Source organism: Microcaecilia unicolor, chromosome 2, assembly GCF_901765095.1.
Source record: "Microcaecilia unicolor chromosome 2, aMicUni1.1, whole genome shotgun sequence".
Classification (NCBI taxonomy): Eukaryota; Metazoa; Chordata; class Amphibia; order Gymnophiona; family Siphonopidae; genus Microcaecilia; species Microcaecilia unicolor.
In genome coordinates, this window is record NC_044032.1 from 322,223,902 (window position 1) to 322,237,942 (window position 14,041).

The window sequence follows — 14,041 nt, forward strand, 5'->3', positions numbered from 1 at the left end:
AGGCAGGAACAGATGGGCAGGCTGAACGAGCAGGACAGATGAACTGAGTCAGGATGAGCAGACGGACAAACTGGGCTCAGGAAGACTGGAACGAGCTGGAACACGCTGGAGCAGAAGGATCGGAGTAAGCAAGGAGAGGCTGGGTCAGGCAGGCTGGAACACACTGGAGTTGATGGACAGCAGGGGGAAGGCTGGATCGGCGGCTGGAACTAGCTGGACACGCTGGATCCGGTGGACTGGGGCAAGACGGAAGAGGCTGAATTGGGCGGACTGGAACACACTGGAGCCGATAGACTGGAGGGATCAGGCGGGCTGGAACGAGCTGGGCTCAGGAGAACTGGAACGAGCTGGAACACGCTGGCTGGATCAGGCGGGCTGGAACACGCTGGAGCCGATGAACTGGAACAGGCGGGCTGGACACGCTGGAGCCGAAGGACTGGAACAAGCGGGGGGAGCTGAGTCAGGCGAACTGGAACAAACTGGGACCAGGAGGAGCGGATTGACTGGAGCAAGCAGGGAGAAGTTGGATCAGGCGGACTGGAACAAACTGGGATCAGGAGGACTGGAACAAGCTTGAACACGCTGGAGCGGAATGACTGGAGCAAGCAGGGAGAAGCTGGGTCAGGCGGACCGGGACACGCTGGAGCCGATGGACTGGAACAGGCAGGGGGAAGGCTGGAACGGCGGACTGGAACAAGGTGGATCAGGAGCACTGGAATGAGCTGGATCCTGCTGGAGCCAGTGGACTGGAGCAAACACGGAGAAGCTGGATCAGGCGGACTGGAATGAGCTGGAACATGCTGGAGCCAGTGGACTGGAGCAAACAGTGAGAAGCTGGATCAGGCGGACTGGAACACAGTGGAGCTGATAGTCGGAACACGCTGGAGTCGATGGACTGGAACACGCTGGATCTGCAGACTGGAACACGCTGGAGTCGATGGACTGGAACACGCTGGAGTCGATGGACTGGAACACACGCTGGATCTGCAGACTGGAACACACTGGAGTCGAAGGACTGGGACACGCAGGGAGAAAGCTGGATCAGCGGACTGGACAGCAGAGGGAAGGCTGCACCTTCACCAGCCTCTCATCTACCGATTACCAAGTTCTTTGAGTGTTGTCTCCTCCCCCTCTTCCTCCTTGCTTTAACAGCACAAATGCGGAATTCAAAAAGGCATGGGATGAACACAGAGGATCTCGATCACTGCTGCCGCCACCACGAATCCCCTTTGTGCCCGGCCGGCGCCCCGAAGCCGCATGAACACTGAGCTGACCGTTCGCGTCCGCACAAATTAACCCCTTTTCAATTTGTGCACTGGACGTCAAATGCGCCTTATTGCTTGCCAGATCCTTACTCGGTTTACTGGGATCAATTACAGAATCTGATAACCTTTTTGTCTTGCCTTTCACAGGACACACCTGTATCCATTTGAAGCAGAAAGCACACCTTATGGCTCTGTACTAAAGCTCAGCACAAGGTTTCCTAATGTACATGGAAAAGAAAAATAATTCTGTCAACAGCTGAGCATTTCTTTGTTCCCACTACAGGGCTAAAAGCCCCTGCCAGAGCTTGATTATACCAGACCTGTGGAATCCTATACAGTTAACAGCATGTGCAGTGTGCTCTATGCTACAAAGAGACTCTTGCCCAGAAGAAAAAAAAAGTCTACAACCCCAATAGAATCAACTAGATTGCAAACCGGTTAATGTAAGCAAAAGGAATGTAGACAACCTTGGATAAGGATCTTTGGTCACAGAGACCCAGCATGCCTGGAGCTGTGGAACCGGGGGAACTCCACTTCTTTGAGGAGATTTTAGAGACAAACCCATCCATCTCAGGGTTACACAAGGCACTGTGGATGAAAGTGGGCCCCAAAAATTTCACACAACTGAAAGAGCATTGGGAAAAGGATTTGGGAGTCAGTTTAACATCGTGGGATATTGCTAGACAGTTGAAGGGGATACCAAATTTGATAAGTGGAGCACAATATAGGGAATGTGCCTTCCATTTCATACATAGGGCTTATATGACCCAAGTACAATTAGCAAAGTTTGGGGGATTGCAGACACCACTGTGCAAGCGCTGTGGGAGGGCAGATAACTCATTCTATCATGGGTTTTGGAGCTGTAGGAAAATTAGAGTGTTCTGGGGGAAAATAACTAATTACCTGTCAAAGCTATTAGGTCAAGAGATAATGGGTACACCTGTGCAGTTGTTGTTGAATGTACCAGGTTCATTTGGGGGTGCGACACCAGAGGGTACTTTATTATTCCGCAAACTTAGTTTGCTGGCGAAAAAATGTATCTTGCAATACTGGACGATTGATACGGGACCAGAATACTGGCATTGGCGAAACCTTATTCATCAATTGATGGTGTGGGAAGCAAAAGAAGCTAAGCAAACGCCCAAAAGGAGGATTACTTTTATAAAACTCTGGGGTGTTTACATAGATTCTCTGTCCCATAGGGGGAGAAGCCTAGACCTTAATGTGTTGTAATGGTTGATAGTTGCTCAGACTTCTACTAGACATGAGCGGGAGAGGGGAAAGGGGAGGGGGGCTTAGGTGAGGTATGGGGAAGTCAAAAGGGAGAAGGAAGCCAATGGAAAATGGAATAATGCATAGGAGTATTTTGGTTATAAATGATTGTAAGATTAACAACAATTGTCTTATCTATAGAATCCTAGGATTTGTTGGGGGAGGGTCAAAGAGACCAGGCCCTCCCTCGACTAGGTAACTGCTATATTGTTGTTTTAGTAACTGTTTTCTTTTTGTTCTGCATCCATTAGTATATATACGACCAAGACTTCCCAAAAGGGGGAGGGAGGGGAGGGGATAACGTATTGAAAAGATGAACAAATTACATGTGATATTTGTATTGCCATTTTATAGTTTGTTCAATAAAAATTGTTTAAACATAAATACTTTTGTTCTATGTTCATGAAAGAAAATCCTGGAGAAGGACCACGATTGACTGGCAAAGGTACATATGAGAATGGAGTGGATATAGCACCATTTATGGAAGAGTGTTCATGAATAACTTGAAAATTTAAAGGTGGACAAAGCCATGGGACCGGACGGGATCTATCCCAGGATATTGAGGGAGCTTAGAGAGGTTTATTAAATCCTTGGAGACGGGGGAGGTTCTGTGGGATAGGAGAAGAGTGGATGTCGTCCCTCTTCACAAAAGTGGTGACAGAGAAGAAGCTGGAAACTACAGGGCGCTAAGCCTTACTTCGATTATTGGAAGCGATGCTGAAGGAAAGGATAGTGAATTTTCTGGAATCTAATAGGTTACAAGATCAGAGACAACATGGTTTTACCAAAGGTAAATTGTGCCAAACAAATCTGATTGAATTCTTTGACTGGGTGACCAGAGAATTGGATCAAGGACATGTTTTAGATGTAATCTACTTAGATTTCAGCAGTCTTTGACACGGTTCCTTAAGAAGGCTGTTGAGTAAACTTGACAGGCTGAAGAGTGGACCCAAAGTGGTGAACTGGATTAGGAACTGGTTGATAGACAGATGCCAGAGGGATGTGGTTAAATGGAATTCACTCGGAGGAAGGAAAGGTGAGTAGTGGAGTGCCGATTCTGTTCAATATATTTGTGAGCGACATTGTTGAAGGGTTAGAAGGTTAGGTTTGTCTTTTTGCGGATGATACCAAGATTTGTAACAGAGTGGACACCCAGGAGGGAGTGGAAAAATGAAAAAGAAGAATGGTCTAATGTTTGGCAATTAAAATTCAGTTCAAAGAAGTGCAGAGTGATGCACTTGGGGAGTAGAAATCCCAGGGAGATGTATGTGTTAGGCGGTAAGAGGCTGAAATGTACAGACAAGGAGAGGTATCTTGGGGTGACAGTATCTGAGGATCTGAAGGTGACAAAACATTGTGACAAGGCTGTGGTCATAGCCAGAAGGGTGCTAGGTTGTATAGAGAGGTGTAACCAGCAGAAGAAAGGAGGTGTTGATTCCCCTGTACAAGTCCATTGGTGAGGCCCCACCTGGAGTATTGTGTTCAATTTTGGAGGTCGTATCTTGCTCAAGACCTAAGAAGACTTGAAGTGGTCTAGAGGAAGGTGACAAAAATGATGTGAGGATTGCACCAAAAGACACATGAGAAGAGACTGAAAGACCTGAATATGTATACCCTAGAGGAGGGGAGGGACAGGAGAGATATGATACAGACGTTTAAATACTTGAAAGGTATTTATTAATATAGAAACAGATATATTCCAGAGAAGGGAAAATGATAAAACTAGACGACATGAATTAAAATTACGGGGTGGTAGACTTAGGAGTAATGTCAGAAAATTCTATTTCATGGAGAGGGTGGTTGATGCCTGGAATGCCCTCCCGAGGAAGGTGGTAGAGAAAAAAACTGCAAAATTCAAAATGGCTTGGGATGAACACAGAGGATCTCTAATTAGAAAATGAATGGTATGAAAAAAAACAAAACTTAAAGGGTTGCATACGTGCTTATATATCAACTGGTGCTTAGATGACAACTCTGGCTGTATCAACTAAGGCCGGTGCTGGGCTGGCTTGTACGATCTGAGTGCCATATATAGCAATCTGGTTCAGGATGGGCTGGAGAATGCTTCAATGGAAACTCCAGTAATTTGGAACATGATGTCAGTGCTGGGTAGACTTTTACCATTTGTGTCCAACAAATGACAAGACGGATTCAGATAGGATTTGACTCCAGTATTTGGAACACAAGGATAGAGCCGGGTGGACTTCTACAGTCTATATCCCAGAAACAACAAAAAAAGACCATGATCAAGTATATAATATCATGTTCATTGTTGATTTATTCTAGAAATGAGAATGAGTGTGACTGTTGGGCAGACTGGATGGACCATTTAGGTCTTTATCTGCTGTCACTTACTGTGTTATTATGTAGATGAAGCATAGGCGCCCCGTATAAGAGGCTTGGGGAGGCTCAGCCTCCCCAGCCAAGCTGTGACCCTTTCCTCGCCTTTTCCGCTGCCGCCCACCCCCCGCTGAGCCCGCCCTCAGCTCCCCGACCTTTCCATTCCTGCAGTGGCCGCCAGGCGTTTAAACCTTTTTAAGTTGCAGCGACGGGCACGGCTCACCTCCGCTCCAGCCTTTCCCTTCTCGGTTCTCGCTCAGTGTCCCGCCTTCCTCGGATGAGGTATTTTCTGTTTCTGCGAGGGTGGGACACTGAGTGAGAAGCGAGAAGGGAAAGGCTGGAGCGGAGGTGAGCCGTCACTGCAACTTAAAAAAAGTTTAAACGCCGGGTGGCCACTGCAGGAATGGAAAGGTCGGGGAGCTGAGGGGCGGGCTCAGCGGGGGGGTGGGCGGCGGAAAAGGCGAGGAAAGCGGTCACAGCTTCTTATACGGGGGCGCCTATGCTGATCTGCTTTCTTTTCAGCACTTTCAGTCCCTGTGGCCTGCACGAGGCTATGGCTACAGAGGCAGGATTCAAGAAATCAGAGCCAAAGAGTTCAGCAGACTTGGAGGTAACTGCAGACCTGCTGCAAAGCAGTCAGAGCTGTTAATGTACAGTGGCAACGCTTAAACTGCTCCAAATTGCATAAGTACTCCACATGCCAAAACAAAACGTAGTTGCTTTAGCCCTGACGCTAGCTCTAAAGTGGAACCATGCTGACAAGAAATCCAGACGTACAAATGCAATGGTTGAACAAATTGCTGTAAATATGACTGTTTTACATTTTTATTTACATGTGTATTTAAAAGAAAATATTTTCTGGCAGGATTTTATTGTTCCACAATTTAGGAATCAGTTAAAAAGATTCAAACAAGAAGAAAAGGCTTTCTGGAAAGCTGATGAGGTGAATTTCCATTCTCTGCTCCCAGTACTTCACAAACGAGTTTTAGTGAATCATGTTGCATGTGAAAGGGTTCGCCTACAAGTTTTACTGTGTAGAAAATAAATTAATCTTTGTTCAGTGGTAGCTTTTGAAATATTATAGTAACAAATTTCAGCTACTGGCACTATACAATGTTTTGATTTATGGCTTTAAGTATTAATTTAAATATTTATATATGCAAAGTGAGCAAGCGTCTTTAACAGTTGCGCCTTGCAAGACACAACAAGAACCTGTTACAAAACAAATTACCTTTTGTATAAGTTTATAGAGTTTTAGATAAACAAGTTCTCCTCTTATGTCATTTAGAATTATAATGAGTAGCAAGAGTGCGGTATTTCTAATTAATGCCTACTTTACACTACAGTTTCTTCATTTTATCTAAAATATCATCCAATCCACGCTGTACACTATCGTAAAAAAAAAAAGGTTGTGATTGTGGTTAATATATGCTTTGAACAACCACTTTACTCTTTGACATATGATACATATCTAATATCTAAATTTAATAAAAGTATTAATTGTAACTATTTTATTTTTACTTATTTTTTTTTCTGTGTTGTCAGACAATTATGGATGTAAGCTCCACCCCTAATCCCGCCCCCTTTAGCCTCCCCAAACAGTTGGGCCATGAACAAGTTTTCTCTGTTTAAAGCTCAAAAGGGCAGTGATCAAAGGCATTTTCTCTAGTAAAATTGTTTTATGAACAGAAATTAGTTTATTGCCTGCCTTGTCTGGTGGAAAGTACACACGTTTCCCAATTGACTGCAGAGTTGGTCCCGGAGGACAGGAGAGTGAACTAAGTATTGTGTCAAAAAATTAAATACAGAAAAGCAGATGTAAATCTCTCTCTCTATATATATATATAATTTTCCCTTTAGCTAAAAAAAACTAGACTAGTATGCAAACTGTGGCTTATTCAGTTGCTAGTCTCCACATGTTGAATTAGCTGCCTAATATCAAAGCAGAGCCAAATTATTTGCATTTTAGACAGATTGAAAGCGTTAAAACTTATACTACTATTTTATTGTTTTAGTTTTATTCTTTTAGATAGAACGGATGGCTCTTGGTGTGCCTGTGTCTTTCCTATTTTATTGTTGAAGCGCTTTTCTTCTTTTTATTATGATTATTTTCAATTTTGTAAACCGCCTAGACTTGTCCTCAAATTAGGTGGTATATAAAGTTGTTTAATAAACATAAAGATTCTTTTGGATAGATATTTATATTATATTTATTGCATTTGTAGCCCACATTTATCCCACCTCTTTGCAGGCTCAATGTGGCTTACAATTCTTCAAGGGTGATGGAGGTAGAAGAGAACATGCAATTGGTTTAACAGAGGGTTTTGGGTTACATGGTGGTGAAATACATGATGATTTTAGAGCAAAAGACATTAAAGAGCATATCTGGATATATTAGAGATACGTGAAATACATGATAGTTTTAAAGCAAAAGACATTAGAGAACATTTCTGGATATATTAGAGATAGTGCAGTTATACGTGTTGATCTTTATGATATATGTTGTCAAAGAGATAAGTTTTCAGTAGTTTGCGGAAGTTGGTCAATTCATAGACCGTTTTCAGGTTGTGTGGCAGTGCATTCCAGAGCTGTGTGCTTGTATACGAAAAGGTTGATGCATGCATTGATTTGTATTTCAAGCCTTTGCACTTGGGAGGATGAAGGTTAAGGAATGTGCGAGAAGATTATTTTGCGTTTCTGGGTGGTAGTTCTATTAGATCTGCCATATATGCTGGGGCGTCACCATGGATGATTTTATGGACTATGGTACAGAGTTTGAATGTGATGCGTTCTTTGAGTGGGAGCCAGTGCAGTTTTTCACGTAATGGTTTAGCGCTTTCATATTTTGGTTTGCCGAATATTAGTCTGGCTGCCGTGTTCTGGGCTGTCTGGAGTTTTTTTAAGTATTTGCTCTTTGCAGCCAGCATAAAGTGAGTTGCAATAGTCCAGATGACTAAGTACCAATGATTGTACCAGGTTGCGGAAGACAGTCCGTGGAAAAAATGGTCTGATTCTTTTTAATTTCCACATTGAATGAAACATCTTTTTAGTTATGTTTTTTGCGTGATTCTCAAGTGTTAGGTGTCGGTCGATGGTGACTCCAAGAATTTTGAGGGTACCCGAGATTGGTAGACTTAGTTTAGGTGTGTTGATGGTGGTGAATTCAGTCTTGTTGTATTGCGAGGTGAGTACCAGGCATTGGGTTTTTTCTGCGTTGAGTTTCAGTTTAAATGCGTCTGCCCAGGAGTTCATAATATGTAGGCTTTGTTTGATTTCATGGGAGATTTCTCTTAGATCTTGTTTGAATGGGATGTAAATCGTTACATCATCAGCGTATATGTAGGGGTTTAGATTCTGGTTCGATAGTAGTTTAGCCAGGGGTGTCATCATTAGGTTGAATATGGTTGGTGAGAGGGGGGATCCCTGTGGAACTCCGCAATCAGGTGTCCATGTAGCTGATGTAATCGAGTTTGATGTCACTTGATATGAGCGAGTGGTTAGGAAGCCCTTAAACCAATTTAGAACGTTGCCTCCGAGTCCGAAGTATTCGAGGATGTGTAATAAGATTCCATGGTCGACCATGTCAAATGCGCTTGACATGTCGAATTGTAACAGTAGTATGTTGTTGCCATTTGCTATCAATTGTTTGAATTTGGTCAGGAGCGTAACTAGTACGGTTTCAGTGCTGTGATTAGAGCGAAATCCTGACTGAGAATCATGTAGTATTGAGAACTTGTATAGATATTCTGTGAGTTGTTTGGTCACCACCCCTTCTGTTATTTTGGTGATTAAGGGAATGGATGCTACTGGTCTGTAGTTCGTTAGTTCATTAGCATTTTTCTTTGCGTCCTTGGGAATGGAGGTAAGCAGGATGTTACCTTTCTCCCATGGGAAGAGGCCATTTTGTAACATGAAGTTCATATGATTTGTTAGGTCCGTTATAAAGTGTTGAGGGGCTGACTTCATGAGGTTGTTTGGGCATATGTCTAGTTTGCAGTGAGATTTGGTGAATTTTTTAAGTGCTTGTGAAACAAGGTCTTCTGGTAGTGTAGTAAATTCAGTCCAGATCCTGTCTGCTGGGTAGACTCAGGGTCTGTTTCTAGGCACCCTAGGAGTGTAGTGTATTCGATTGGGCTGACAGGTATTTTGAGTCGCAGTTGTATGATTTTCTCCTTAAAGTATTTCGCCAGGTTGTCAGCTCCAGGTGTGTCTTTGTTGTTGTTAGTGACTGGAGTGGTGTCTAATAGTTTATTCACAAGTTGGAAGAGTTTGTGTGTGTCTTTGTAATTTGGTCCGATTTCAGTTTTGTAGTATTGTCTTTTGGTTTGTCTTATGGTATATTTGTATTTCCTTCGGAGTTGCTTCCAAGCGTTAAGAGCGGGGTCGTCTTTCTTTTTGTTCCATGCACGTTCTAGTTTCCTGACTTGTGTTTTGAGTTTTTTCAGTTCTTCGTTGAACCATGGTATTGAGGTTTTTCTGTGCGATGTTCTGGTTTGGATTGGAGCAATGTTGTCTAGTATCGATTTGCATCTATTGTCCCATTGTGATAGGAACTGAGTTGTGTCTGTCGTTATTGTCCATCCGTCAGTGTAGATCTGTTGCCAGAATATAACCGGATCGATTTTTCCTCTTGTGGTGTAAGTTCTTAGTGGTTGTTTGCTAGGTATGTCTTTCATTCTCCATTGGAGGGTGATATGTGCTTTGTGATGGTCTGACCACAGTATGGGTGACCATTTAGTGTTGGTTAGTATAAAGCTTGCGTCATGGTCAAATTTGTGTGTTATGATGTCTAATGTGTGTCCTTTTTTGTGTGTTGGTTGCGTGTTTGAACCTTGTAGATCCCATAATTGTAGGAACTCTTTGAAGTCTCGGGTGCTTGTTATGGTGAGATCTTCCAGGTGTAGATTGATATCTCCTATTATTATGAGGTTGGAGGAAGAGATACAGGTGTTCGAGATGAAGTCCATAAAGTGTGTTTGGCTATCTTGCCAGTTACCTGGTGGTCTGTAAAGTATAACTGCGTTAAGGTGTTCCTGCAGATTTGGGTGGCTGATTCTTATGGAAGCAATTTCGAGTTGTGGCAGTATGGATTCAGCTGTGTTTATGACGTTGAACTCAGCTTTGTATATTATGGCTATTCCTCCTCCTCTTTTCCCGTTTCTTGTCCAGTGTGTAATTTTGTATCCTGGTGGGCATAATTGTAGGATTATAGGATCTTGGAGGTTATGGACCCAGGTTTCAGTGATGAATAGGAAGTCAAGGTTGTTGGCAGTAATCCAGTCTGTTATGGTCTCTGTTTTGGTTACTGCTGATCTGGCATTTGCATATCCTATTTGGATTAAGTGGTAAGGTTCAGATCGGGACGTTGAAGTTTTAATTTTTATTAGTTGCCTGTTTTCCTGGTGTTTAGTTTTGTTGTGTCCTTTCTTCCCTTTCTGTTGGTTATTTCCATATATATTATTTTTTCCTTTTAGTTGATTGTTGTTCTTTTGATCTGGTGGGTTATGCATGAATTGTTTCTGTGGCTTTTAGGGGGAGAATAAGCTGTGATATTGTTTTTTGTTTTATGTTCTGTGATGAATTTGGTGTATTTTTAGATTGTATATAATATTTTATGAATGTTTGTAAACTGCATGGAATAGTCAGGTACTAGTTTTGAGAGGTGCAAATAAGCAACTATGCAGTTTTGTAAGGGGGGAAGTACCTATGAAGTTTGCCATAAGGTGCTCTTCTTTCTCTCTCTTTTTTTTTTCTTCAAAGCATCAACTAAAGCACTATAGACCAAATGCTTATGGAAGTGGTATAATTATTTTGATGTTTGTTTGTAATACTTAAATATGTCATCCTTTTTTTCATTTGCATTTAGCCATGTACATCTTCATGTGATCAGCCAGGATTTTGATTCCCCATGCCTTAGAAACAAAAAGCACTGGAATTCATTCACTACCGAGTATTTCTTAGAGTCGCAAGGTAATGTATATAAAATATAAATGAAAAAAAAAATAGAAAAGGCCTCTTACCAAACTGTGCTAGCGATTCCTGCGCGGCAATGCTGATTAAGTAGGTTCAAAGCTTTGTCGGCATCGCCGTGCCGGGAATTGCTAGTGCGGTTTGGTAAAAAAAAGCCCTTCATTTCTTATGCAGGCCTGAATATGTTCTGTCTGATTGTGGGGGAATGTTTTGCATTAGTTTTAAAAAATATTTCTAAAATTGCTCTTTCATATTGAAAACGTAAGAATATGTTGTATAAATCAGTGAAACAGACTTCTGTTTTCTTGCACGATGAATTGCATGTTTTACACAGCAGAATGTGAAAAATATACAAAGGTTTTGAAGATTTTGCAAGGCATTTAGTAGAAAAGTTCATGCCAATATGGCACCACTTTCTTTTCATCTACAAGACCAGTCCAGAAAGTATGAATTATGGCCCTCAGCAAGCAGATGGCAAAAGAGGCTTAAGAGCTTTGAGCCCTACCCTGTAAAAGGCCACTTTCTCTTCAGTATTCTTTCTCTCTCCAGCAGATAGTGACGGGTATTCTGTGCAGCAAACATTTGGTCTGGTGAAGTAGCTCATGGGCCCAGTTGGAGAACTGGTCTCCCAATTGAGCTGGATCAGTCGGTGGGTTATTCAGGGTTCTGCATGAGATGACTGTATTCTTGGGGTATGCCTAGAGTAGTCCAGGCAACAGACTTCAGAGGATTTTGATTTATTTCCCCATCCCAACCTTTTTTTTTTTTAATCCTGGAAAACTAAAACAACAACAAAAAAGGAAACACCTAGACAAACATTTAACAAAGGTGGAAACTAAGGGAGGACCCAAAGCACACTGGATGCTCAGAGTAAGAAGGAGTGGCAGGAGGGAGCGCCTTATGCTGCTCTCCCTGTGGTCTAGGTAGCATTGGGAGTGGCGTGGAATCAGATCCTGAACCAGCATGATGACAGCCTCATAACTGCTGAAAGTGCCACTTGCAGTGGTGGCTCAGCAGGGAGCTGTGTGGCTTTGGTGGCCATTGAGTTGAGCAGATAGAGATCCTGTTAGAGTATGCCAAATGCTGCTTCCAGTGTGGCGGTCACCACACAGCTCTCATAGTTGGTGTCGGACAAGCAGGCTCCCTGTAATGGAGGCAGCTATTCTGTCTGGTTGAGAGTGGGGACCTGGTGACGAGTGAGAAAGAGCTGGCCATTTTTTCAAGACACTGCTTGAATGCCCAGATCTCTGCCCTCCCTGTTTGGACACTTAGTATCCTTGCAGGATTCTTTGGGGAGTGCTGTTGACGGCTCTTGTTCTCTAATGCAGGCTAGGGGAGATTCCCCCAAGTTTGTACTACTGCATACCAGGGCTGTGGATTTGGGAGTCTGAGTTGGTGAAAATGTACCAACTCCAACTTAAGCGTCAAAATTTAAAATTTACCATATATTATGTGTTTTTAAATCATTTTATACTTATATGTACAAGGGCTGCACGTTAATTGTGATTATCGCGTTACTAATTTTTATTATAAAAATCAGTAGTGATTAATAATCGAGTGCTGCACACCTTCCCCCTTCCTACTTTGCCCCCCTCCCCCCCCGTGCATGGTTCAGCATCTCTCCCTCCCCTTATGGCCCTGCCCATGGCTGGCTCTCAATTCACTCCCCCCCCTTCAGTCCCTGCCTGTGGCCTGCACTGGCCTTTCCTTCTGACCATTCCTGTTTTTGGAAGGGAGGGATGGGTTAGAGGAAAAGAATTGGTGCAGGCGACAGGGCAGCCTGTGAGCAGCCCTGCAGCGCCAGCAGCAATCATAAAGACTTGCTTGCTTTTGAACAGGTACATGGGGGGAGGGGGAGGAGGCAATTGAGAGAGAGTTGCAGGCAGGGTGGGAGGAAAGGAAGAGATGCTGGACCATGCATGTTGTTGGAGAGGGGGTGGGGGTTGAAAGAGACCCGCAGAGAGGGAAAGAGGGAGATATGCGAAACTGAGGGACAGATATTGTTGGACTTGGAGTGGAGGGAAGGAAGGAAGAAAGAGAGAGGTATTGGACTGGGGTGGGGGGAATGGGAGAGAGAGCTAATAGACCTAGGGGAGGGGGGCAGAGTTTGAACCTGGGGGCGAGAGAGAGGGAGATGTTGGGTTTTTATGTTTCAACATTTTTTATTGATGGTTCAACCTTATAACAATACAAGTAAATCTGGTATTATACAACTGAGAGTAATATCACATATTTGTGTATTGCAGCAATAACAGTCATCATCAACCTCTTTGTTGTTTTTATCATTCCCACCCTCCTATCCCTCAGGTCCGACCCCTTAGATTCAAAACATTAAATATAACATGACTATATCCCTAGAGATCAACCTTTGTACATTGATGATGGTCACCTAAAACAACTCTTTATTATAGCTGTGATACAATTCTATCAGTCACTTATGTTCCTACTAAAATCGCCAGCCGTACATCCATCCAGTGCAGCCTGGACAGACTAGTCTCCAAGGGCTTGTGCTCTGATAGCCCTCCAAGACTTTTCCTCTTCTTTATTATTACCTCTACATTTTTGTTAAAGAACTATGAACCCATCACCTTTTTAACCAATTATCTTTAACCCAGTATTCCAATTTTCTCCCCTTCCTCCTTCCCTCTATATCCCCCCCCCCCCCCATGATTCCTTTTGTTCCTTCCCTATCCCAGTATTTTGTTCGACTCTGTGCTAGCCGAGGTCGCAGGGCACCTCGGTCCCCCTCATCTCCATTCATTTTATTCTCTACTGATCCCTATTATTTATCTCCACTAGGTATCGAGTTCAACACCAGACTACGTGCTCTATGGGGAAGGGACTGTATGTATTTATCCCACGTTTGTAAGAAAAGTTTTTTCCGTTTGAACATTGAACGTACATATTGGAGTTCTAACATCATCAACCCATGAATCTGTTCCTCCAATGCCAGTATGACGGGGCTTGATCGCTGGTCCACGCTCCCAACACCACCCGTTTACCCACCATTCCTGCCTTCCGTATCATCAATTAAAGTGTTTATCTTGAGTCCCAAAGTCTTCATAGTAATCTAGTAAGAACCCATTGGTGACATTTTCATCTGGTCGAGCCCCCCCAGATGTGCCAGATATTGTTATCTCTTTCCAAAATTCCTGTATTTGTGTACATTCCCAAAGTGCATGAATGAACGAATT

General features: G+C 43.1%; 1 protein-coding gene across 5 annotated transcripts in view; it reads left to right on the top strand.

Moving 5' to 3' along the window:
- APTX (aprataxin) overlaps positions 1–14,041 on the top strand; it is a 331,981-nt gene that overhangs the window by 218,467 nt on the left and 99,473 nt on the right. For all 5 annotated transcript variants that reach the window (XM_030194334.1, XM_030194338.1, XM_030194337.1 and 2 more), the window contains one exon: positions 10,744–10,847. In XM_030194334.1, the coding sequence (XP_030050194.1) occupies positions 10,744–10,847 (104 nt within the window). The remainder of the gene's footprint in view (positions 1–10,743; positions 10,848–14,041) is intronic.